The sequence below is a fragment of the Sardina pilchardus genome, chromosome 11 (assembly GCF_963854185.1).
Source record: "Sardina pilchardus chromosome 11, fSarPil1.1, whole genome shotgun sequence".
NCBI lineage: Eukaryota > Metazoa > Chordata > Actinopteri > Clupeiformes > Clupeidae > Sardina > Sardina pilchardus.
In genome coordinates, this window is record NC_085004.1 from 11,606,806 (window position 1) to 11,633,753 (window position 26,948).

The 26,948-nt window shown below is 42.4% G+C and overlaps 2 protein-coding genes across 3 annotated transcripts in view; one reads left to right on the forward strand and one right to left on the reverse strand.

Annotated features, from left to right (window-relative positions):
• Positions 1–1,267: 1,267 nt before the first annotated feature.
• On the reverse strand, positions 1,268–6,823 carry anp32a (acidic (leucine-rich) nuclear phosphoprotein 32 family, member A). Of its 2 annotated transcripts, none has more exons than XM_062548979.1 (7): positions 5,701–6,823; positions 3,469–3,618; positions 3,237–3,359; positions 2,884–3,082; positions 2,453–2,580; positions 2,294–2,348; positions 1,268–2,044 (listed from the first exon to the last, which is right to left on the reverse strand). In XM_062548979.1, exons 1-7 carry the CDS (start codon positions 5,752–5,754, stop codon positions 1,983–1,985), a joined length of 771 nt encoding a protein of 256 aa, XP_062404963.1. In that variant the 5' UTR covers positions 5,755–6,823; the 3' UTR covers positions 1,268–1,982. The 2 variants fall into 2 exon arrangements, with proteins under 2 accessions (XP_062404963.1, XP_062404962.1); XM_062548978.1 differs by having other exon boundaries at positions 2,884–3,085; positions 5,701–6,816.
• An 11,808-nt stretch (positions 6,824–18,631) lies between these two features.
• The window catches only part of glceb (glucuronic acid epimerase b), a 40,976-nt gene continuing 32,659 nt past the window's right edge, over positions 18,632–26,948 (forward strand). Inside the window, exon 1 of the mRNA XM_062549478.1 lies at positions 18,632–18,776. The gene's annotated coding sequence lies outside the window, so the exon portion shown is untranslated. The remainder of the gene's footprint in view (positions 18,777–26,948) is intronic.

The window sequence follows — 26,948 nt, forward strand, 5'->3', positions numbered from 1 at the left end:
TTTTGCCTATAGGGTCAAACCATCTTGAGAAGGATCAATTCAGACAATGAAGAAACATTAGTCATCGGTATGGTTAAGGGACACTGTCATTCAAGAAAAACATATTTTAAATTCGACAGAGCTGTCAGCTTACGTTTGTGGCTGTCTCTGCTGATAAAATAGCATAACGGACAGCTTTAGATCCCTGTTAACTGATCTAGTTTATATAACATGATTGTTTACATTAATTGTATGTGTCTAGCACTGTAGATCACACACAACAATTCAAGTCCAAAACAAAATGGCATATTTGGATAAATAGAATTGACTTCGACATCATGACAAATTGAATTGGCTGACACAGAGTCAATGCATCTGATGTAAACAAAGAAGTAGCCGTGACTATTTCTGGATCACATTACAGAGCAATTATTCCTCTACATCCAGCAGTGACGTGACTGTGTAGTTCTTGGACGAACACAGACGAGATGAGATGAACAAATGTCATTTCAGGACACATCTTGACGGTACATTAGAACGTCTCAAGGGAAACTAAAAGTGCAGTTCAGCATCCCTAAGCATCCCTCAGGGCTGATTCAACTCTGAAGGAGCATATTTTTGTTGCTAGGGGTCATGTTCGAGACATGTTGAGCCTGGATACCAAACATTCTGACATGCATTTCTCACCGAGTTCTTTCATTCTGCAGTGAGAAACGTTCTTGCTGAGTAAGCATAGGGTAGCATCAGGGAGTCCACACAAAACCAATGTGTCTAATCTCTTACGCTGAAAAACTGTAAATTCTAACGCGCTGTCTTAGTGTGCAGCAGTTCAACCAACAGCTCAAGAATGGTCCATATGCTGGTTGTGTTTGACAGCATCAGACCAGGCTGTAACGACTGGCTCTTGCTATGTGCCAGAGGCATCTATTACTCATTCAGCCATTATCTGATGACTATGCACTGACTTCACAGGACCTTATTCTTGTATATATCTTGTATTTGTCAAAAGACATCTTGTGCAGAGCTGGGCATTTAAACTTTGATTAGTCCAGTCAATCAAAGACTGCTTGCCATTCATGAAGTGATTAACCATGCCTCCCTTGTAAGTGCACATAAGCAACAGAGCTGCAAGAAAAATAAAGATGATGCTCTACACATCAGTAAAAAATATAGTTTTATGGAATAAAGCAGAAGATAAAGGGATAGAATATATATTAAAAACATTACATAATGTATTGTTTTCATTCTATATACATAAATACATGGAATTAAGATATCACTGCAGAAGTGCTTTTCCCATTTTATTACAGTTAATGGATACACAGAAAATGCTTATTTAATGTCTGCCATTATCAAAGGTAATAGAAAAAAATATATTTGGTCATTATTTACAAAGAACATGAAACCTAGTGACTATCCATGCTTAGGACTTCATCTGACAAGGGCAGACATTGAGCTCAAAATCCAATAAAACAGAAATCACATTTGAAGGTGGAAACGTGTATGTGGCTGTGCATCTCTGTGCTACGCATACATGATGACATCATAGAAACTCAAACCACACAAATAAAAAGACAACAATGACAAAGAGTGGGTAAGAAAATCCTCGTTAAAATCCAGTAGTCATCTTTAAAATAGTCAGACATGCACCACTTTTAAAAAAATGTGTTTTTTAATCTTAAATATCACCACCAGAAAACAGTATACACATTTTAGGCATTGATAATGAAAACTGAACATAGTGGGTAAGGTTTTTAAACAAGCTTCTTTTTTTTAACAAAAGAAAATTCCATAACATTCTTTGAGAAAGTTTGGAATTACCAAAAGCAACTGATTCAAGGTACAAAAGAGGAGGAAATACAACAGATTCCCTGTTTCCACAACCAATCCCACGCCATTTTAATTCCTCCCGCTGCCATGGCAACAAAACAGTGTGACTTAGCGACAGACACATATGGGGTTAAAATAGTCGGATCACAAATAAGGGTGCCCAGATAATAGCTTCAGTCGTCCTCTTCCCCCTCTTCGTCAAGTTCCCTTTTTCTCTTTTGACCCCGTTCCTCTTCTAACAAACAAACAGAGACAGTGCACTTATGAGCAACTATGTTAGTGTGAAACAATGATACTAGTAATAATAATGATAATAATAATGATAATAATAATAATAATACTAATAATAATAATAATAATAATAATAATAATAATAATAATAAATGATAACAATAATAAAAAACAACAACAACAACTTGAATAACGCTTTTCAAGACACTCAAACACGTAAGACAGATACAAGTATTTGTTATTTTTCACATACCTTCCTCTTCCTCATCGTCATCATCTACTTCACCATCATTCAACTCCTCCTCCTCCTGCACGAGACATCAACCAGTTGATGTTGAGGTATTGCTCATGTCTTAAAAGTTAGAATAAATCTTGCTGTACTCTTCTACATTCACTCATGCTTGATACTTGCCTCTCCACTGACATCATCCTCTTCCTCTTCTCCTTCCTCTCCATCTTCATCTTCATCATCTTCTTCACCATCTTCATCATCATCGTCCCCTGGAGCTGCATCCTCATCATAATCGTCCTCGTCTACCTCTGCAGCAGAGCAAAAATATGGAAATTCTTCATATGAGGATTTTTTTTCGCTTGCATGTTTGTATGCACGGCCCTCAAGGCATATTACAAAATTCATAAGCAAGACAACATCAACCAGTCAGTAACAATGTCTTGTTAAGTATGGTGGAATGCGTGTATTGACACCATGCGAGAATCAATACTTATATAATATCATGTAGTTATAACCTAGTGTCTTAAAACATTTTTACAAACAAAATAGTATTTTCTAAGGGAGTCAATCATCAGCCATATAGTTATGCCATGAAATCATCCAAAACATACCATCATCATCTTCATCGTCGTCATCGTCCAGTCCCTCTACATATGCTTCTGCATCAGAGTCGGGTGCTTCCTTGTCATCTTTATCATACCCATCTAAATATGTTAACTGTGGGAGCAGTTTGAATACGTTGTCCCTGTAATCGTTTAGGTTGGTCACCTCACAATTGAACAGGTCTAAGCTTTTAAGGCTGTCCAATTTCTTCTGTGGAGAGAGAAGTACAGGAAAAGGTTTTTGAATTAAGATAACACAAAAAAACAAAATGTCTTCTGTGGCCTGTAGCATGTAACACACACACACACACACACACACACACACACACACACACACACACACACACACACACACTACCTACCAGGGGCTCAATAGTACTGAGGTCTTTGATTTTGTTGCCGCTGAGGTTGAGATGTGTTAAGTTTGGGCATTTCTCTGATAGTACTTCCAACCCTCCTGAGATTCTGTTATCGCTGAGCTCAAGCTGGAAAGAGAAAGGACAGGATGTAGTTCAACTGTGAGCATGACATTTAAAGCTAATAGGCTATGAATTCCTTGGATATGCATTATGTTTCACACATGGATAAACCAACCTTTTTGAGTTTGTTTAGTTTTGGTAAATTGGCGACAGATGTCAAGCCAACGTTGATTGTGCTTAGGAATTCAAGCTCTTCGAATTCATCTGTTAAGCCCTCGATTTTACCTTCATTTGACCGACAATTATCAAGGACAAGCTCTTTAACCTGAAAGACAAAGACAAGAGATATTACTGAATAGTTACATAATAAACAATGCCCAGTCTTTTTTCTCAAATGTAGCATAGGCTACAAAAATGTGACAGTCTTTCTCCCTACAAACTCCACTCAACAGGGGCAGCATGTGGAGAAGTCTGAGGTTTCCTTTTGCAAGCTTAAAATTGAATCAAATGATGGGATCAAACTTTTGACTCAGAGTGTAGCTTGCCTTTACAGATCAAAGTTCCAGAATGATTATCAGAAACATTTGCATTCTTCACCATCACACACAATTATAAGCATGTTCAAAACGTTCAAGGTGATTAAAATTAAAATAAATAATCATACAAAAACTGGCTCTAAACGACTATATATCTTACATTAAAATATGAAAGCCACTGCTAGCCTACACAAAACCAGGCTTGCAATATATATATTTTTAATTACTCGACAGGCAACCATGCCGTGTGGTGTGTCCTGTGGCCTACGTGTGCACGTAATAGTCAGCATAAGCCTCCATAAGTCATTACACTACCGAATTTAAACATTCATTCTTTTACTATTTTTACCCAATTTTCTAAGAGAAACAAAATGGCTGACCGCATAAAGGTAGGTTGATGTGTAGAATCGTGCGCACCAGTAGACAATTTAATAAACATGGACTTACTAACTTTATCTTACACAAATTACACAGAACACACGTTATTGGCAAGCAGACGTAATACGAGACCTTTAAAGATCAAGGGAATTTCGTCCGTAAACGAATCTCAGTGCCCTACGAGTAGGAGGGGCGGCATTAGCTGTAGCCTAACACAAAGTTTGACCGTCCAAGTGGCAAGCAGACCGGGTTAGTGGTTAGAATTCGACGTGTATTACTTCTTTGAAAAAAATCAACCAGTCAGGCATGATAAACAGTCCCAACCGTGAAGTTTTCGGCGGTAAATAAAACAATCTTTTGCCTTTTGTTACTTGGTAAAATGGCGGCTTGTCCTAGATCTTAGAACTGGAGCGGCGCAGTTCGAAGTTGCGTATCGCTCACATAAACACAGCGCTACATCATAGCAAGACTTGTCCTATCTGCCCGGTTGTGTAAGGCAAATGGTTCCTGAGTTTTTGCAGCCTTTCGCAAACGGACTGGTATAAATAATTCGTATCCAACGATATGACATTTCAGTTAGCCTGTTCAATCACTGCGGTAGGCTATCTATAAACAATAAATAGAGAATCGGCGTCTCCGAGGAGACCTTGGCCATAGGCTATTCCCTGTACATCTGCTATTTGGCATAGCCTACTCAAGCGGCTGCAGATTTTTACGAGGGACTGTAACCATGAAAACAAAAATGCTGGAGGCGTCTACTGGTGCTAAGTGGCATCGAATTGAACATAGTCTGTACTCTTTCAGAATTTGAAACTCTGTAGTTAGACATAGACGTGCAGGTTACATGTGGGGCCATATGACGCTGCACATCCATCCAACTTACAAACAAAAGACGAATGAGGGATGCAACACGTTCGAATAACAAAACAAACTTTCAGTTCTCTATGCGCGCTCTCCTCATGTGTCAGGCAGCATGTGATTATTCAGCAAATACAAAAAAAAAAAACTTTGTCACCCTCTATCCATCAAGTGATCATTATCACAATAAGAACATTGGCCTCTATTATTCAAACGGTCGAAAAATCGAGAGGAAACCATCTATCCAAGAGCCCTCTACCACGTCGAGTTATTCATCAAACCAGCAACATATAGACGTAAAGAAAAGGGCGCGTGCAAGACTACAAAGTTGCAAATATGGCCTCTCACACCGCTTGCCTTGTGTATACAGTGGATATGGAGTGCTGTAGCCTCTTACAGTTTCAAGTGACTGACAACACACCACTGTGACTTCTGAAATTATATTTACTAAGCCCAAAAGCGGGAGCATATGTCATAACGCAAAGTATCTAACCACATAAGTCGTAGAAAACTTTTTTTCATTCAAGGCATCAACTTGACGCGTGCACCTCTTGATGACTAAAAAGAGTGCTGTATCTGCCTGTGCATTATTAAAAGCAATATTTCAGCTCGTCTACTGAACAGAAGTGTCTTACGTCTGATGGCGTTCGATTCCGCAACTCCAGGTGAATTCTTTTCTTCATATCCATCTTGAAAGACCTAGATTACTGATTTAGTAACCCAATGGGCGCAGTTGGACTTGAGTCTTGGCTGCATGCAGCTACAGCCCCCTTCACAACTAGCTTCTGCAAGTCTCCCAAACTTGATCTCCCGGTAGGTGGGAGTTGGGTGTGGGATTGTCGTCACCACTAACCAATTACATGCGCCTTATAGAAAGCAAACATGCCATCAACGACTTGGTCTACCAATGAGCGAAACATTTGGGATTGGGTGGGGTTTGGTTGGTTCGCTGTTTGGTTCAAGGCCCACATTAGTCTATCGTGATGATCAGGGTGTATTGATCTGCAACTAACAGTGAACACCTGACGGTTTAAAAGGCGAAATAATCAACAAGATACAGCCTATCGTCGTACTAGCATATGCTTATGTTTTTGGGGGCTCACGTCGACTAAGAAAATTACGGAATTACTGTAACTTTATCTTTCATACTATGATATAGCGTTCTATTAGGCTGCAGGCTGCTCCATCTTTCACAAATAAATACAACACAACCAGCACATGCCTCATGTATAGGCCTAGGATCTCGTCACAAAATTCTACTCAATGCTTAACTTCCATAATAACAAAAAGTAACACTATAGCATGAGATGTAGCCGCTGGAGACAAAATTCGGTTAGGGTGGCATATTGTAGCCTACAGCGGCCACATGAAACAATGTAGCCAATGGCGTGAACAACGTGACACCGTGAGTAGCGTTTGTTCGATTGTGGTAACATATGAACAAGTTTTACTTTTACAAACAGCTCCGACAAAAGCCTGCTGCATTCACGTTGTCACATCACCTTGTTACATCAACCACTAAAACTCAGACGTGGATAAAAGTATCATGAATTTGACTGCCACATCATCCACGCCAATAGCGGGCAACGTTTTCTCTTCCGAAGTTCAAATGAGCCAATGCACTTTCGAGAGAACATTTTAACTTCCGCATTTCTGTACCAACGTTGGTCAAGAGGAAAAAATAGGAAAACAAGGTCACCTGATATAGCGCGGCGCCATCTTGATAGCAAATACAACGCATTCACAACGAAAATGATCGAATTTATTCAAGATAAAATGAACAAAAACTGTACACTTTACCTATGTCTGTGGTCATTTCTTTGTGGTGCTCCACAATCGCTTTTACAGGCAAGGAAAATTGCAGAACGACTGCGTGGCATTTTATTGTTTTCACAAATGCACCGGCTTGGTTTGCTGCTTGAGAACGCGTTTCACTGACGCCCTTGTTATAATGATTTGGATTTCGGTGACATCGTGACATTATGCCAGGAAAGTCCTCTTTTTCTTAGGTCAGATTTTTCGACCCTCGCCCCCAGGTGATTTTCATGCCCTTTTGCTGAGAGAACTTGCGTACTGGTTGAGACCATTTTTCCTCTGGGTGTGTCCTACTCTGTCTGGACGCCCTTGCTTGCTCTGCTGCATCAGCCGTGTGCTGCGAGATCGGAATTGCGCAAAGTAGAAAGCAGAACCGTCGAACACACGAGTCGTGGCACGCGGTAGCCTAGCACCCTTAATTCTACGACGCCTACAAATTCCTCGTTCAACATTTCCATGCAGCAGACTACAGTGCGCTATGCTGCGCTAATGCAGCCTACGTGGTTAGACCTAGAACTCGATTAAGCCTTTGAAATAGCAGCCCTCACGAAATGGCTGTAGCCTGTTAACCTTTAACATTTGTAATTGTTCTTTTTACATTAGACTATGTTAGTTTGTTGCTGCGCATAAGACTATGTTAGTGTGTTGCTACTCGATCTTTTTTTTAATTTTTTTTTTATCTGAATCATACACTGGAGCCATTCAGGCGTACACAGTGGTTCCTCTTTACAAAAAAAAAAAAACATGTACATTTTCATTTAAATATGTTCAACTTCGAGGTCAAATCTATGTTTTTTGACTGTGGTGCAGTGAGGTCAACTGCAAACATGACACATGCTCAAAGGTCGAAGTTAAGTTCAGGTTCACCTAATCCTTGAAAAAAGGCTAAAACAATGGTAATTTTTGCAGTGTAAATTAAGTTATGATTACAACACATAATCAATTGTTGCTGTATATTTTCTTTGTGATGGTTGTAAATAATAGCAACAACTTGGCTACATGTAGGCCTAATTCAGTTTTGACTAGAAGGTGGCATTATTTAACTATTGGCTATGTCAAGTCTAATTTCACATCACAGCATCCGTTAAAGTATGAACAGTTTTTGAACAGCATTTTGTATGCTACTGCACATGATTTCCTATGTGTGTCCAATGTGACACATTCAGTAGTAGTAAGTATCTGAGATTGCTCAACTGTCTGAGCTCCAATTTCGGATCATGGTTAGTTAATCCATTGTGAGATGCAAATTGGAGGTGTTTCAGCTCCTCGGAGGTTTGATCAGTATTAAGTAACCATGGGAGCTTCCTGACTTCATCCATCTGACCCCAGTGGTGGATTTGGATTGACTAGAGCTGGTAAACAGAATTACGGTGCAATTAGTCAATATGGCCTATATGGAAAGTCAACAAGCTCTATTCTAAAAGCAACATTATGCAGGCATGTACCTGTTCTCGATGGAGGCAACCCTTTTCGGTATGATTCAAATTCATTTTAAGGTATGTTATTGTGAAGGCCAGAGCTGGCATTCTTAATTGCCACGTTGACCACACAAATCCCAACTGATATCAAAGATGGACACTAAATACATACGACAACGTTAACATCAAACAACGTTAACATCAAACTAGCAAATCACACCAAAAACATTAAGATCAAAACATATAGAAAGCATCAAAATAGCAAATCTGCAGGGTTAACATTAATTTAAGTAGCAATACGTTATGTAAATGGACAATGACTGCAGGCAAAATAGAATTCTTGAATATGTTATTTCTGCATGTAGGCAAACATTATCTGGCTGCTGCCCGGCAGGAACAGCTTGAACATACAGGACCGGGGGATGGCAGCCAGGATTGCACGGGTCTCTTTCAGACTAGTCCTGTCCTTGTGCAGCGAGGACAGGTCCTCCAGGGTTGTGCCTGAAATACATTTAGGCTCATCTTGCTAGTTTTGGACACCATTTATATATATATAAATGTATATATATATATAAGAACAGAAATACAGTATCATCGCCAGTTGTTATTCCTTGTACTTACTATCAATATTACAATCTAACTGTACATGGATTCATAGGAAATGTTCCCCCTTTTGATTTTCAATATCTTGTGAAATTGATGGCTGTTTAATCCATGGGGTTATTAGATGTAACAGGAGAGAGGGAGGAAGGAAGTATCACCTTCATTAATTTCAATGGCTATAGCTAGGCTAGCTACTTCAGTCAAAAATATTCCTACAAGCCTATTAGGTACTACATTATCTGTGAGTAGGCACCTAATTGGCCTGTTTGTGAAAATGTGGCCAGAAGTGATCACATGTCAGGCACCATTTTAAAGATGGCTGTGGCCAACTTAGATGCTAACTGTCTGAAGCTAACCTACTAAATCCAAAAGCCTCTGATTGAAACAGGGTCTAATACAAAAATACTATGCTAAACCAGGCATTGTAATACCATGTGTCCACCACTAGAGGACAGTATAGGCTATCGCAAGAAGTACTGAAGTGCACCCAGTCCATGGCACAACCATATCAATTTCAGGTATTCTGTGTAATATGACCATCAGGGAGTTGATGCACATCTAAGACAGAAAATAAAAGGCTCAGTATATGCAGTGCAGTGACTAATTTGTGAATATGCTTACAGACAGCACACATAATACTCCATATAAATACTGCTAGATGCATCATGCAGGCAGGAGACTTTGTTAGGAACAATTGAATTTAACGCAAATGTGCTTGGGATTAGAATGGCACACTGCACCTTTAAGTCTCAAATAAATGTTACTGAGCAGAAGGAGAGAGTGGAGACATTTGTCCGGCTCTAAAGATGGAGCCTTATTCATTATTCATGTTAATTGACTCAGGCAGTTTTAAGGACGGAGTGTTGTAATCTAATGCCTGTGAGTGAGCTGAGGAGGGGGAAACCACCGTTTAAACGGTTTTATGTCACTGATGTGCAAAAACAAAATCAACTTTTACAGCCTTTTGGTGTAAAGTGTTTTGTTTACACACATGACTGCCACATAAAGCTGACATGCATGTGGTCATTGAAGGATGTATACGGTTTCTTTTGTCAAATAATGCTGTAATGCCTTCATTTTGGAGACTTTGCGCAGAGTGTAATTGATTCTAACTACTTGTTCTGCAGATTTAATGTATAATACATACAACTTCATTGAGGCAAAGAAGACAGCATGAACACAGCTTGAATGTGCATGTGTTTGTTTGGGGCTGTGGGGTTTGGCATGGAGTTCAGGAGCAGATTAGCATGATCAGATTCACTTGCTACTTATGACTCATCATCCTGAGTTTTTCTTGTACTTCTGTTACACAGACACACACACACAGACACACACACAGACACACACACACACACACACACACACACACTCTTCCTTAATCTTCCTTTCATCTACATGATTCAAAATTCCGATCCAAAATTTCTGCTATTGCCAGAGGAGGCATATAACCCCGAGGCTTTGATGTTGCTCCATCTGACGAGGAACGTTGTTTTTTCCTTTATTGAGAGGAACTATGTTAGCCATATAGCCTTTCCTTAATTGAGAAAAATCGTAGTAACCGTTGCCATGGCCGGGCCTGGCCCCGCCCGCCTGTGTCTCGTTTCATTGAAGCACTAGTCTGGCTCCTCGTGCACTTACGTTTCCCTCGACTAACATAACGGCACTGGTAAATGGTGGTAGCAACGCCCGCAAACATTGAAAAAAAGAAGCAGTCGGAAGAATATACATTTATACTGCAGGTAATACAATTAATTTGATTGTTTCCTGACTTCGAATGTGTTTTATTATCAGTTTGTAAAGGTGAAGTAAGAAGTAATGTTAGGGATCCCAGATCAATGCGATTGGTTATAGATTTCACCAATTTTGGCCAAAGTTAATGCAAAGTCTATGCCCATTCAATGCTATAGGGTTGAAAACATTTCCCAATCGAGATTACCCAGACCAGTGAGTCTGGTGGCACCCATGGGTGGCACCAGGCTGGAAGCCATGCTGTTGCCTAAACACTTAAAACACTTGGTCTGGACTCCTCACAGGAGTGGCCGAAGCAGGATGTCTGCGATGTCATGCTAAGTAAACACAGGATGCAGTGGGACGTACTGTAGTCCAGTTTAGTTTGACTGTGTCTCTGGGTAAAGCAGGGAGTTCAGTTACCTCTGCCAAGGCGGTTATGTTTTCATCAGGGTTTGTTTGTCTGTTTGTCTGTTTGTTAACTCAAAAAGTTATGGATGGATTGCGATGAAATTTTCAGGAAATGTCTGAAATGGCGCTCTTGGAGTGCTTTTCTAGTTTAGTTTGCCCGTGTCTCCACACTCCACAGTAGTACATAGTTTGGTTTGACTTTTTGAGTTTTGATGTAGTAGGACATGTAATTTAGTTGGACTGTGCCCATTGATGCAGTGGAACAATAGTTTAGTCGGACTGTGTCTCTGCCCATTCCTTCTGTGTGTGGTCACCAATGTGACTCACAAACATGAGGAGCAGATGGCTGATGATGATCTGAGAGGAGAGCAGAGAGTGGCCTCTCAATAAGGTCGGATACTGAGAGATGAACACATCACTGCAGCCAACTTACCTCTGCTTTGAAAAATTAACGAGGTCTCATTCATTTCGCCTGTTGGGCGTTAGCAGATGCAGTTACTCATAGTTTCACCTTTTTCTCTCACTCTCGAACAGTGTGTGGCACACTAACAACCGTGTGTGTGTGTGTGTGTGTGTGTGTGTGTGTGTGTGTGTGTGTGTGTGTGTGTGTGTGTGTGTGTGTGTGTGTGTGTGTGTGTGTGTGTGTGTGTGTGTGTGTGTGTGTGTGTGTGTGTGTGTGTGTGTGTGTGTGATACACGATTCCTCAGTGCCACTTTCTCTGCTCAGTGACACAGAAACTCACACATACTCATCCTAAACACCCTGCCCTCCCCTCCATCCACCCACTCATTTCATGACTATGATCTGTCTCCATTTCTATTACGTAGACAGCATTCACTGGCAAAAGGGTGCATTCGTGAGCAATATCAGTATAGTAAGGGCGGTTTCTCTTTTTTGCTGTTTAAAACGAAATGCTTCAGGACCGATATATCCAGCTCCTTCACCTCTTAAATTGGCTGCCGCTGACATCTGAAGTTCCATGACTCAACACAGCTTTTACCTTGTAATGATCAATAAACAGGAGTAGTCATTTCCGCAGCTCTGTGCTAAACAATGGTACTGGGATGGTATTGGTGTTAACACTGTCTTGCCTGAGATTCCTTCGGGCTTTCTTGCAAGCTACCTACTCTTAGCTTGATTCACTTTGTCTAATTACACTGCAGCAGGGCAAAGGGGTTTGCAAAATGGCAACTCTAAGTAATCTGTGACAGCAATCACAAAGACAGCTCTTAATGCCATCATTGCAGAGTTGAATGGAGTGAACTATGCAGACTTGAGCTTCAATTCAGTTGCTATTGGTGCTCAGTTACACCAGATAAAAGCAGAAAGTGAAAGTCATTTGGACATTTTGTTCAGTTCAGTTAAAGGGTATAAACCATAATATTCTGTATCCATGCTAATTTCAGTCATTTGCAGACAGTTATCCTTGAGATCAATTATGCTGTGAGCCCAAAAGCTTTCAGAGTTAATGGCTGAGACTGTTTTTTTTTTGTTTTTTTTGCCACCACTATAGTACTGCAGGAAGCCCAATGGCGAGACAGTCTGGTGTTGCTAAATAGCCTATCTGATCCAAGGTGATCCGATTCTGAGTTTAATATTACTCTGTTATTTCTCCTCTAGCAGCAAAGCAGCTCATCATCCTCATCATCTTCAGTGAGGTGTGACAGTCATTCTCAAAGGGCCTTCTCACACAGAATACCATGAGAAAATAACCCAAAGATGGACTCTCGTGGTGTAAACAACTGATACAAAAAAACTTCATTATATATAGCCTGGTGTTGATATTCCAAGTTTTTACTTGGATCTGTTGGTTTTTGACTGGGTCAGTGCAACCACTGCTGAATGTCTATCAAATGTAATATTGAATGTGGTTATGGTTATGGTTATGGTTATGGTTATGGTTATTTAGCAGACGCCTTTGTCCAAAGCGACATACAAATAAATAACAATACAATTAAATAACAGTGAACAATTACAAAAAGGGAGAATAGCAATATTATCAATAAAACAATCAATTAAGCACTAACCTAATGAGAAATAAAACAATGAAATGAGAATAGCAATCAAATAAGTCACTCAGTTAATTAAATAATAACAATAACTATAGCATGGTAAGGCTAAATTTAAGGACAATAGCAGAATAAATGTCAAATTCTAACAATGGACAAATTATAACAAAACAATACTAATATACAAACCATAACACATAACAAACGCTCAAAAGACTAAGTGCATATTAAACAAATATGCCTTAAGACCCCTCTTGAAAGATCCAAAACTGTTGCTGGAACGGAGAGCACTGGGCAACTCATTCCACCAACACGGAACCACTGAAGAATAGGATCTACAGTTTTACCTAGCATGAATGGCTTGTCGACATAACAGACGCTCCTCAGAAGATCGCAATGGGCGGTTGGGAATGTACATCTTGATCAAAGAACTGAAGTAGCTAGGAGCAGATCCAGTCAGTGTCCTATAGGCCAGAGTGAGAGATTTAAATTTAATTCTGGCTACTATAGGGAGCCAGTGGAGAGTAACTAGGAGAGGGGTTACATGTGATTGTGATGGGGAAAAACTCGCAATGGCAGCAAAAATCAGTACAAGATTTCAATAGGAATGGGCAGGATAAGCATGGCTGGTTTGTAATCAAAATAAGTCACCCTTAGAATTCACAATCAGAATACAAGTTTATAATAACTCTTGAGAGTTGTGGTTGACTTTTACTGAAGGTTTCAGACGTTTCCTATATGATCCAATACAATAGAAATAGTATGCTATCTCCATTAATCCTATACATGAGCAGGTGTTTTGCATTAGCATTTGTTTTTTTTATCCGTTTCCTTTAGGGCCTAAAGTTTAAGCCTACATGAGCATTTCAGACTGCGTTGTCGTGTAGATTTTCCCTTGTCTGGTCCAAAGTACACAGGTATCATACCTGCCTAAATGTTAGACACAGTTAGGCATGGGTTATTACAGTATAGCTACTTGTTTGTCTGTTAATGGCGCTGTTGAAACTCTAGCTTTTTGTTTTGTTTACTTCAATGTTTTGAGAACATTACAGGAGGACAGACGTAGGACATGAAGATTGTGAAGATGATTATTTCAGAGTAGGCATTTTTTGTTTTTTTATAACGCTTTAGCTTTTTCAGACATTACTGCATAGACATTGTCTCTTGTGTAGATTCTCCGATGTAGCTTCCAGATTCCCAGCTGTTGTCACAACGTTCCGTACGGAACTGCACAGCATTCTGCTGTGAGCTGCTAAATTCCATCTACGATGCACCTTCATCGCTCACCCCTGTTGTTGTCTGAAACAAACAAAAGGGCTCTATTAGCATGCCCCAGATGAGAGGACCCATTCCCAACCCTCCCACTACACACACACACACACACACACACACCACCCTTCTCTGCAGCATGAAATGAAAGAGGAGACAGATACGGCAGCATTCCTCTGAGAGGCCCCCCTCCCATTGGCAGGCTGCGCTGTGTTGTGTTGTGCTGTGCTGTGCTGCACTGCACTGGCTGCGCTATACGTGAGGAATGACTGATCTTTGGAGGAGGATGGGGCGTTTTGATGAGCTGCGGAGCAATTCACCGGCTGCCACCGCCCTCAGTCCCTCAGTCAACTCGTCAGCCAGAGACTAATGGAGAGAGGTGCAGGCAGCCCTGCTTTACATGCAGCTGGAACAAACACTCCTAACCTTTGGAGGAGGGCGAGGAGAACATCTCGGCAGAGGCCTCTGGGAAACAGCCTCTGGCGCTCTCGTCCTGAGATTGCCAAAACCTTGAAGCCTTGGCTTTAATGTGTATGTAAAATATGCCGTGTTCTTTTTTTTTTACTCTACATTGTTTCAGCTTCATAGTAGTGGCATATATTTTGTCTTTGTTTTTTTCTTTTTCAGTTTGCAAACACTTGAAATAATAATAATAACAAAACATTAAAATAGTATTTGTTGGCCCTCTCAGTGTGTCCTTTTTACATGCTTGTGTCTTATGTGCTATGATGTGTCCCTCTGTGCATCTGTTTGTGGGGTTTGCTCTGGTAAAGAGGCTTCGCTGAGGGAGAGTGAGTGAGGCATTGTAAATATTTATAAAGGCTATGCACCGATGCTCCCTGCCTCCCTTGCAATGCTCTGCTTAAAGTACATTAACAAACACTGTAAGCACACCACATGAATCTTTTATAACCTCAGAGGCCAGATAGGATGAAAGACAACAAAGGTTTGCAGCAAGAGCCTACTGCAGCCCTGAAATCAATCAGCTGTCAGCTCCTGCAAAAAGACAGTGTCCCACCAGCCAAAAGGCTCCTCCGTCTGGCCAGAAGTGCTGTACTTGCATTCTTATATATCTATTTTCTGATGATAATAAGACTCTGTTGAGAATATTGGTTCAATATAATCTGATATGGTTTCCACTAACTGTCACTCAGGAGGAGTGAAAAAGATTGTATATCATGGACTTAAACAAGCTTATGTATTTAAGTGAAAGTGACACATATTTCTACTCAAAGGGCAGGCAAGCTCAGGCAATGATTTGTTTACATCAGTGTTTCTCATAGCTTAGTTTGGACATACCGTTACCACACTGGCCAGGGTCTAATACATTTGGGGACTATTGCCCCTTCAGCCCCATGATGTAAACTCTCTCATGATGTATTACTTATGCTTATAGAGCCATTTAGACTTGTTAATGTAATCCTTTGTAGTTCCTTCCTCAGTTCCAAAAACTTTTAATGCAAAAGCTACCTTTATTGAGGACTTTGAAAGAGTTTGCTTAGATTCCAGACGCACTCTGTCTGGGAGAGTTTTGTATAAATGAAGTCCAGAACCAATTTGTCAATGTGATGAATGGTGCACAGGGATCCTTCAAGATGAATGAAACTGAAATTCTCATGACAAGCACACAAGATAAAGATCTATGAATCAGATACAGCGATAAATGATTCATAAAGCATCATTTTCCGGTGTGGTCTGTGGATAGTCTGTTTTTTTTCCCCTTACCTACTTCATCTGTGTGCCATGTAAAAGGTTTTACAGGTAATCATGAACCTCAAGCCATTTCAAGTTTTACTGTGACATTACTAACTAGAATTCCAAAACCTAATAACAATAACAATAATAATAATGATAATGATAATCTCGTAACTTTATTCACCGCACCCTTAAAAATCAGTCATGAGATGCTTAAGATGGTGTTTTTCCACACATTAGCTAAATATGCCTGCAGTCATTAGACCGTTGCAATAGAGCCCTACAAATGATTTGTGCTATGAAACATTCACAACATTAACTGGGAAAAAAATAATGTTTACTCTGAAGGGCAAAATCCCTTGAAGCAAACCCAGTCTCATGCTCTTTTCCCCATTGGGCGCCGAAGCATATGAGGCAAACAGTTGGGCAGCAGTCGGTGTGCGACAGCTGATGCTATCATAGGGATTGCGCCTGTCACAACCGGGGCCACGAAGGGGGGCACAGTTTTCTCTGGGTCTTTATAGCCTGACTGACTCAACACCAACTGGAAGAGATAACACTCCCAACCAAAATGTCCATTTGATCCGAGATATTTGTATTCAATGGCACTAACTCATTGTCATGTTTCAGGGAGACCAGAGCTACTACTTCATTTTGCGGCTATCTATCTGATATTAGTCTTATTCCAGAAACGTTGTGGCAAGTGAGAGTATAACAGTACTTCATGGATAAGGATATCTTAGATGGACACTAATTTATAGTCTGTAACTCCTTCACACACATTTAAACGACAGCCATTTTTTGTGAACTTAGATATGACTTCTGCTTCCTGATGAACTAAACTATGAACAAAATAATGTAAGGCCACTCACACTTAGACCTCCCTGTGAAGTTTCTGTGCGTAGAGAGTTTATTAAGGTTTTTTTTAAATGCTTAGAGGAACATATTACTGTCACTCCATGTTTGTATGAAAAACAACTAGGTAAGGACATGCCGATGGCTGTACTGCACAGTAATTAAATGCTGTAGCCTACTTAAGACTTGACTGACCCTAATCGGAGTAAGTCACCAAGAGTTTCATTGGACCTTGGGCAACCTTTCCATGGGTTGTTTGTTTAGCTATAGTGAATACTCAGAATTATACAATCCCCTTTCAGTGACCATTAACATGACATTTCATCAAGTATACAGCAACAAAGTGGCCTAAATTGATGTTGCCCTTTAGGAAGATAAACAGTCCACAAGGTCATTTATTCTGCAACAAACCAGACATCTGGACACGCCTCAATCTGGTATATTTATGAATACGATGGTTGTTCTACACTGGCATCAGGACAGGCACCAGACATCTACAGAACATCTGAATAGGGCCTTCTTGTGTGAGCTCAGACAAGTCACCCAGCGTATTATACTGAATTGCCTTACACTGCCATGGACAAACTTGCACTGAGATGTAAGGAGGCTGGGACGAACATCTCAGACATGCGTCAGGCTTGTTTACAGCCGCCTCAGCTTGGAGAGCAATTGTTGTTGTTTATTTAATTTTGATAGTGTTCATTTGTTGTTTCTTACTAGCACCATTGATGTGAAAGTTTCAGAAAAACATTAAATCTCACAAGGTTGGAAAAAACACAATATATCTAGATTTGATATCATACATTTCTGTTCAGAGACATATATTTTCATATACAGATGTTAGACAGATGTATTTCACCACATAAACATCATGCAGTTACATTTTGGGGTACTAAATGTACTTAAAAAAAAAAAAATGTCTATGTAGTAACCTGTCATAGTCTAAAGGCTGGTTAGTTTTAGCTTTTCAAGAAGGTTAGGCTATGACATGTGGCGTGTTGTTTTACCCAGAAAGTTTGAATGAAATTGTTCTTATACTGCGAAGATGTAAATCTACATCACATTATTTGTTGAAAGGCCTCAAACATGCCCCAGAGAGATAAGGTTATTAGCCTATTTACATAATGCTAAGGGTATTGCTATACTAAATTGTCTCTGCATTGTGGTATAGCCTACAAAAGATATAGGCCTACAGTAGGCCTACGTAGCCTATAGTTGAGCATTTATCACTGAGCATGCCTATCCAATAGCCTATCAATCTAGACTTATCTTTGAGATCCCTCTCTTTGGTAGTTAATGGTGTAGCCTATGTCTACCATTATAATCCTAAAAAGGGATAAACCTGATAAAGTCAAAGGGCATGATATGTAAATGTATAGCCTACATAACACACACCTTGACAACAATATACAATCATACATGTATTAAATTGTGTGTACTCAAATGCATTTTACTTGTCTTTGACTAAGTGTGTATGAAACCATTGCATATGTAATATACAATATATGCAAGTGAACACAACGTTAAAAAATATCCGAAATATCAACAATTAAACACCTTAATGTACGTCAAAATACGTAGGCAAGCAGGGAAGAGGCGACTGGCGAACGTCTGGCTCTCTGGATGCTGGTTGGAAAATTCTTTTCTTCCTACGGTCCCTCTGCATTCTGACCAATCCCGCTGCTCTCGTGTAGTCTCGCGATTCTTAGGCAGCATAGTTTGCTGCTTGCAATGTAAGTCTGCTCACACTGTGTGATCTGAGATGTTGATGTAGGAAGGCACAGGAACACCCTCAGACAGAGACCACTGGCTTGACCACTGTAGCAAATTCTTCCCCACCCAAGCCTCCTGAGATTAACAGTTCTTTAGCAGCCCGTAACTAAATCACAGAAACTACATGCCGAACAGGTGAGTAAAAGTCTATTTCTCCCCTGGCTGTGCAATGCTAGCTAGCGATGTTAACATGTCGTCTCAGTACAGGCTTTGACTTGGCGTTCCGAGTCAGTAGCATTACCAAACATTGCTTGCTAACATTGGAAGTGGCCGGCAAATATGGATAACTCTCTAAAAATCATGCACGTGAAGTATGAGTTATTGCAGCGCACTCCTCTCTGTTATTTTTCCGGTAACACAGAACGGTAGCTGACGTTAAAAGGAGTTTTGTCATGCTGTCCTTGCAACTGCTGTGGATGCTAGCCCTGAAGTTATTAATCAGCTAACCTCAACCCATGAACTAATGTTAGAGGTTGGGGAAAATGTGTTTTAAAAACGAATAACTCGCTGGCTACACAGAGATTTAGGTACAGCAGTCAAGCCGATCTCTAAGGCAGATAAATCCTTCAACGAGTGAGCGAAGCTAACGTCGACATTTGTGGTGTTGATTTTGTTGAGGTTTGACTTGTGGTTGGTAAATTAAATTGTGGTGAAACTTGAAAGTTAGATCCGCTATCTGCAATCCTTATGTGGACACTGGCGTGACTGACGAGACTTCTGAACTCAGTGAGTCAGTATTAACGTTGCACATGTTTAAGTGAACTTATTTCAGTGTAACAGTGCAAGTTATCACCATGAGCAAAGATGTTCTGCATTCATTTAGATGCAATCAAGGAAATGTCATTATGTTGACACGTTATCTCCATCGTTTCAGACAAAACATTATATATTTTTATTATGTCTAGATGTTTGGCTCAATGGGCTGAAATGGTAGTGCCCCGTGAAACAAGATAATTTGGAAAAGCAAATCAGAGGGGAAGCGCATCTAGCCTACTTTGCGGCAATCGGACACTTTGCACAAAAGCTTGCTTCCGACTACCAATGTTATAGAAATGTCGAGTTACAGAATGTTTCTAATGCTTAAAGAGGAGAGAAAGGTGTTTAACAGTAACTATGAAAACGTTTCTGGTCCATGGTGTTGTTTTGGACATAACAACCATCTGTCTTGTACTAGGCCTATTTGAATTCGGTAAGGGTAATTTAACCTTTAACCATTTACAGATGTCACTATTTCTCTCTGACTTGCCATTCAAATATGTTGCCAAGTGAAAGAGTTGTGTGTCTCAAAGAACATCAGATGCCGAGCATTTTAAAGATGGCAAAGCTTAGTAACCTCATTGTCCAAATGTAGTAAACAGAAATGATCAATGGTGAGGTAGATACTTGCCAAGACAATGCTGAATCAGAGAGCTGTGATGGTAGGCTACACTTTATGATGGACAAACGACATCACTCTGACTGATGTAAGAATTCAGATGCTGTCAGTCCATAAGCAGAATACGGTTACATTTTCTGACGAATTGAGATTAATAACCTCTCATTGTGATTTGACACTGGACAACTGTTCAGCACTGAAGTTGATAATGGTTTCTTAAGTGACTCTCATTCCACTTTTATCCACCTCCACTCTGATGCCTAGTTGCCAAGCTCTTGAATGTGCCATAATCTAAGGAAGACCTGAGAAAAAGGCCAGTCATTAATTTGTCCCTCGAAATGTGACTATTATATATGGTAAATTACGAACATCAACTTATTTTCTTATGGAAAATGTAACAGAAAATACTTGCGGTTAAGATTCCACAGTTTCTGTGGGTTCCATCTTGATGTAGTGTTCCTAACTGGTAATTTTAAACTTGAGCTCAAAAGAGGTGTGGTCTTTCCAACCTGCTCTTTAAAAGCCCTTGCTCAGATTATGGAGACAGATGGGTATCTGTGCCGTCCTCTCCAACTGAACTTAACCAGGACATTTGTTTTTTTTTTTTGTTGTCAGTGGCTTGTTTTCGCCAGATTTCCATCACATCACAGTGATCTAGCAAACATGAGTGTATCCTCCCACAAATCGCATGTGTACTTAAGCCTGTGTACATTTCACACTGACCTCTCATTGGGCAGAGCTAACCCTGGGACTGCCACAAGGGAATAGCCCAAACGCTCATTCCACTGGGATTCTAGACGCTAATAGCTCGATTTGGGCTTTGCTGGCTTAACTCTGTTTTTTTTCTTCTGTTCGCTCTCTCAAAGTCATGGTCATCAGGTTCCTGGTGAATATTTCAATTGATGGCCATGGCTTCTGACATCATTGTGTAACTACCTTGTTACATAACACATTGGAAATACCTAGTCTTAGAGTTTTCCCCCTGATTGGCACCAACAGTGTCAAGAATTGTTTGTTGTAGAATATATTATGTATTAATGTTGGTAGCTATTTCAACATATTTGTTTAATGCTCCAGTCTACAGAGAAGTAGGCTACACCCGAGCTGTAAGAGCTGAGTCAAGTTGGAAATATTTCAAGTAGTGTGCTAATTACAAGAAGTGCTCACTTCAAAATGGAAGATTTTTTAACCATAGTGTTAGGAAGTGAATCCTCTTCCTTTTCCTCTTCTTTTAGTAACTTTTCTTTCTGTAGTCATTTGAGACAGCTGGGGCGCACAGTATGCTTTTGATTAAGACGCATATGATATGGCTGTGGACTAATTACAATGGAAGGGACTTAGGGAATTTTGATGGTGAATTTGGCAGTGGAGAAGTTTGGAGCACAAAGAAAGCTGTGCAGAAGAGAGAAGCGAGCAAATTAGCCCCCGCTCTACCTGATAATGAGCCCTATTTTTAATACAGCACCCAACTCACTGGTAATGAGGTTTTGCAGTGCCGTGGAAAGGGAGAAATGTACCGCCTGCAGCCCTCATTTGTACAAGCTGAAACTTTTGTACTCCTGCGCCCCAGACAGATTGTTGTCCAGCATGCCCAGGCCTTGCCACCTGCGCCCTACCGTGAGGACTCGACAGCCGATCTCCCTGGTTATTTCGAACCAGGCAGGACTTTGGCCCGAGTGAGCGGCGGTGTTTGGGGCGGTTGGTGGCTGGTCGTCTGCCCCTGCTTGCGCTCGCTGATTGACTTGCCTCATATAGCAGTTTTGTCTTAGCCGCTGTGAGCGGGGTGTAAAGCCAAGCTTCCCTGTGGCCGCTCAGAATGGCTTCATGTGGACAGTCGGCCCCTTTCTGGCTCCTTGCTGGACACTTCCTGGAGCCCCGCGGCGCAGGAGTCACTCCGGCAATTTGGACGGCCGCGATGGCCCCGGACGTGAGGGTTCGCTGGCTAAGTAACGCTGTCGCCAGGACACTGGACCTCACCACACTGATAATCTTGGCCAGTCACGCTCCTGACAACAGCCCTCTATGGAGCTTTGAAGGCCAATATAAGCTTTTGCTTGTTGTGATATTCCCCCCCCCCTTCTGTTAAGAACACAAAAGTGCTGTGAATATAAAGCCTTCTAATGGATCCGAGGCCTTTAAGATCAATGAAACCTGTAGACAGCTGAGGTTTTATGGTGCCCTTGTAATCAATATTCTGACCGTGTTGCAGGACAATGAGCTGGGGAGGCCGGAGTGAGATGGAGCCTTGGCTGTAGAGTAAGTGCTCGTGGTCCTGGAGTTTTTTTGTCATGGAAGATATCTCTTCATTGTTTGTGAGTTTATGCTGTTGCCATGGATTTTATTTTTCTTTCCCAAACAGCGGACAGAATGGTCTCTTTTTTTTTTTTTTTTTTTTCAGAGCCGCAGTGGATTTATTAGAGTAGTTTGAATGCCCTTGTTGATCTCAGCACTCCATGGCACAATGGGCTTTCTGTAGGTTGTGCTGGCCGCCGGGGCGCCCTGCCACCCTCTGGAGTGGAACGGAGTTGGGAGTCGGGCACACTGGCACACTGGCACTGCCAGTAGTGGATCTCTCAGGGAAAGGGCTTGTTTTTCCTGAGGGCCGCGGAGAAATGGTTTTCTAAGAGACGGCAGTTTGTTGGCTCGCAGCGCTGCTGTCGTGTCCAAATGACCAAACGGCATGCAGATATTGGAGGCTGGGGCTGCCCCTCTTTTTGATCATGGGACTGTAAAATATCAGCAACATGCACCAACGACCTGCTCACTGTCGCCGAGCTGGAAAACAAATGCTCCAGCACCAGTGTACTAACAGAGACATCATATAAGCCTGTGTGTGCTTTTGATAACCGATAAGATCTTAACTATTGACGAAAAGTAAATATTAAGTAAATATTGTTAAAGTGTTCAAGTAAAACCATCGCATGAGTGACCATGCCCTGCCCGGACTGGGCATGTTGTTGTGATGCCGTATCAGCGTGGTGGGTTTTTTTTCGGCCCCCTCCTCCCCGAGGGATAGTTTGTCCTGGCCGTGGAGCCCCTCGTTGTGTCATCCTCGGGGCACCTCTCGCCACGGCCCAGTTCACACGGCTCTCTCGGACACCAATAATAGGCTCTTGCGCTCCGCTCCTGTGCTCTCATCCCAATCCCCAAACGCACCGGCCCCCAACCAGCCTGCCACAAACACTCGTATCCTTTTCACTGCCCATGTCAAAGCACAAAAGCACTGGCCAGTTTGGCCGTTGTCCTTTCACTGTTCACTGTTCATTATGTTTGGTTGTGATTGTGAAGAGTATAAAAGGATGGCAAATATGAATTTTCTTTTTTTTCCCTTTCTCTCTGGGAAGCCAACTGCTGGCCGTACTTTATGGCGCTGTGTTTGCCAGCACGCACTGTGTAGCCCTGCTGGTGGTGACCAGACTGTGTGGAGGTGCGGGGCCTTCTGAGATGAATGGGCATCTTTTACCGGCGTTCTGCCATCCATGCTGTCTCGTGGTCTGCCAGGCCTCGACCACCATCCCCCCCTTCCCCCTCGTCATCCCCCCACTCCCCCCACTCATGCACTAAACCTGGGCCAAGGCCCTCGGCAGCAGTGAAGTCCATTTGCTGTCTAGGCAGAGGAGCGGCTCAGAGAGCCATTCTTTCCTTTGGCTTTCATGAGCCCCTGGGGTCATCCTTCTGCTTTGCCCCTAACCCCCCCCCTCCCACTGCACCCTAACCCCAACCCCAACCCCTTCTGTCTCACCCCTCTACCCCTATAAGCCACTAATCTTTGGTGGTGGTCAGTCTGGCGGTCATGCTCTGTGTATCAACCCCTCCCCCTCCTCCGCCCCCTCTGACTTGTGCTCTAGCTACTGTGACAGAAGGCCAACTTTGGGTCGGGGTGCTGGGGGGGAGGTGGGGGGTTTGGTGAGGTACGGTTAGTTATGGGAGGTGGAAGTCTGCGGCTGCTATGGCCATGGCCAACTGTGTCAGAGCAAAGGGGTGAGATAGACCGGTGCAGTCGGTCAAGGTACGGATGGTGGAGCTGGGTCAGGGCTTTTGCCACCAGGCACTGGCCCACACTGCCCTGTTTTCTCAAGGGCTTATTATCTGGGAGGACATTTTTTTTTTCTCTTCTCAGTTGTCATTTCATAGCAGTCGGTAATAAAGAGGCTTAAAAAATCACATGATGGCCTTTCTGCCTACTTGTGCGTCCACTGGAAAGGGCTTTGCCTGCTTAATCAAACCTCATGATTCTGGAGTTGAGAAATGGTTCATTAGGGACTTTTGAGTTCCATGCTTCCTCTCACATGGCCTGAGGTTTTGTGTTGAGCAGAGACAGTCTGAGACGGGCTAATGCTCTGTCTGAATGTAGTTGTTCTAGTTTCTGTGTCACATCATTTCCAGATAGTGCAGTGGTGTCGAGTTCGCGCTTGTGTGTGATGGTGACGCGTTTGCGGCACTGTTTCTAAGACAGTGTGAGGAATTGATCAAGGCTTAGAACTGGGCGGAATAATTCGGGAGAAGGCTCGTCTTTCAGATGGCAGGGTTTAGCGTGGCAGTGGTGTAATGAAATGTCCTGAGGCGGCCATTTTTCCTCTCTTAAGGAGCCTGAGATATCCTCCATTTTCTCAGGAATGATGTCTTGCTTAATCGTTTTAATAGCCTCCTTTACAAGTAAGCGCCTCGAGTTCTTCAGTGTAACAAACCGGAGGTTTCTCCTGTGAGGATGCCTCAAGTGACATACACACATTCACACTCTCTTTTCCACGCGCACACACACGCACACTCACACTCTCTCTTTCTCTTACACACTCACTTGCACTCTTTCTCTCTCTCACACACACACACACACACACGCGCGCGCACACACACACACACACACACACACACACACACACAAACTCTCTGAAAGAGAGAACATGTACTATTAGGATTGTAAATCCAGTCTTTTTCCTGAAGGAGGTGTAAAATCTGGCACTGAGGCCCTTTTTGTCTTTTTGCTGTCAGTTCGAGGGTAGGTAGTGAGATTTTATGGGGGCTGTTCGAGATGAGGCCGGAGAGCTCCCTCCCTTCACCCCACTCCCCTCAGCCCAGCCCCGCCTGCACAATGCCCCCCATCCTCCGTCGCCTTTTGTGCCTCTCAGGCTCCACAGACTGATGAAGTACTTTGGGGTCAAGAGAGCCTGCGTTTGTCACTTTGTTCCACACAAAGGACAAGAATAGGCAAAGCTGCTCAGCGCTTTCTTCCCTTTTTCTTCTCTTTTTCTTCAAAATGTGGGACATCTTTCCAGAACATTCTACTCGTCTGCTGTGTAGATACAGTAGCTTAGCCTTGTAAGTCCTTAACACCATGTGTGCTCTCTCACTAACACACAGACACACACACACACACACACACACACACACACACACACAAATAAAACACTCACATGCCCAAGGAAAGAAACTTACACACGCGTGCACACCCTTGCCAGAGTGTGAAGTCAGTGATGTCTTCTCCTTTTCACAATTCAACAGCTTTGCACTGCCTTAACCCCTCAGTGGGTTAACGTTAACCATTAAAAGGAGAAAGGAACATATTTTTCTAAATGAGGATGTTGAGAATTCCCTTCCTCTCACTGCAGTAGGGTGTACAGAGCTCTGCAGAGTTGGCCACAGCTTGGCTAAACTGCCTCCACTTGGTTGTTGTGTTTGGTTTGCGCCACTCAACTCTGTAGCATTTTCATCCAGAAAGGTAGCCCTACGGAGACGTCAGAGCTGATCGATGGAAGTAGATTTCCCTTTAAAGTTTCAAGGGCGTTCGCTGCTGGTTGTGTTCTGTCAGATATGGAAGTATTAAGCTACAGCTGGGGTCCAGGGAGAGGCCTGGTTGGAAGTTTGACAGTTTGAAGACGGGTAGAAACAGTGATGGGAGGGCCATATAGAGCTCCTGCTGGGCGCTCTTCGGCGGTTGTTTTTCTTGCAGCTGCTGAAAGAGAGAGACATAGAGAGAGATAGAGAAAGAGACAGAGAAAGACAGAGAGACAGACAATGAGAGAGAGAGAGAGATATTATTGCTTCTGTTTACTGCCCACTCCTGACAACCTTCAGTCAGGGTTTTAACAGCCAATAGTTAACTATGCCAGCAGCTCTCAGTCCCCCCGCAGTCCCAAATCGTCCTGCCCCCTGAACGATGAGAAGCACCTCGGCCATCTGCTTGCTTCTTGCAGGCAGATTTCTGGAGCTTTTGGATCATTGGATGAAGTTTCCATGCTCTGGAAACAGGTTCTATGTGCTTCGAGTTACAAGGGTGAACATCAAAGGCTGCTAGGAGAGGTCTTTGAACAAAGGCCTCCCTGGAATAGCGATGTTAATATCATGTTTGTTTATCTCTCCGATTGCAGCGAGGTGCTGATGGCTGTTTTGGCTGCGGAGTGTAAAGAGGCAGAGACAGTTTTTTTTTTTTTTTTTTTGCGGCCGGTATTGAGAAAATGAGCCCTTATCGTCCTCTCGCGAGGCTGAAGCGCTCCTCTGCATCATCTTTGCTTCAGAGAACCCTAATTATGGTCCGTTCTCAACCACTCTTATTAGCTCAGGCCCACTAGTGCTCCTAGCAACTCTGTGTGAGAGAACGGAAGTGGTGTTTACCCCAAAATTAGACACACACACACACACACACACACACACACACACACACTCTAGCAGCAACAGGCCACTGCTCCCTAGATGGAATATTCTGGCATGTGGCTGTGCTGTTGGCTGTGTGTGCGCAGGCCAGAGCAGGGTGGGGCAGGGTTGGGTTGGGCTCCTCCCCTCCTCCTCCTCCTCCTCCTCCTCCTCCTCCTCCCCCCCAGGCCCTGTGAAGCTCGCTGCCGAAGCCTCTAAGAGGATTTGCGGCGATGGCCGTGCCAGGTGTGCCAGGTCAGGCGCGGGGTTTTTCAGGGGTCAGCCCGCGGAAAACGCTCCATTCC

Coding starts and splice junctions, on each gene's coding strand:
- anp32a (XM_062548978.1), bottom strand. CDS start 5,754: ATGGATATGAAGAAAAGAATTCACCTGGAGTTGCGGAATCGAACGCCA. Junction 3,086..3,236: donor TCAGTACTATTGAGCCCCTG/GTAGGTAGTGTG, acceptor CTCTCTCCACAG/AAGAAATTGGACAGCCTTAA. Junction 2,349..2,452: donor AGGATGATGTCAGTGGAGAG/GCAAGTATCAAG, acceptor TGTCTCGTGCAG/GAGGAGGAGGAGTTGAATGA.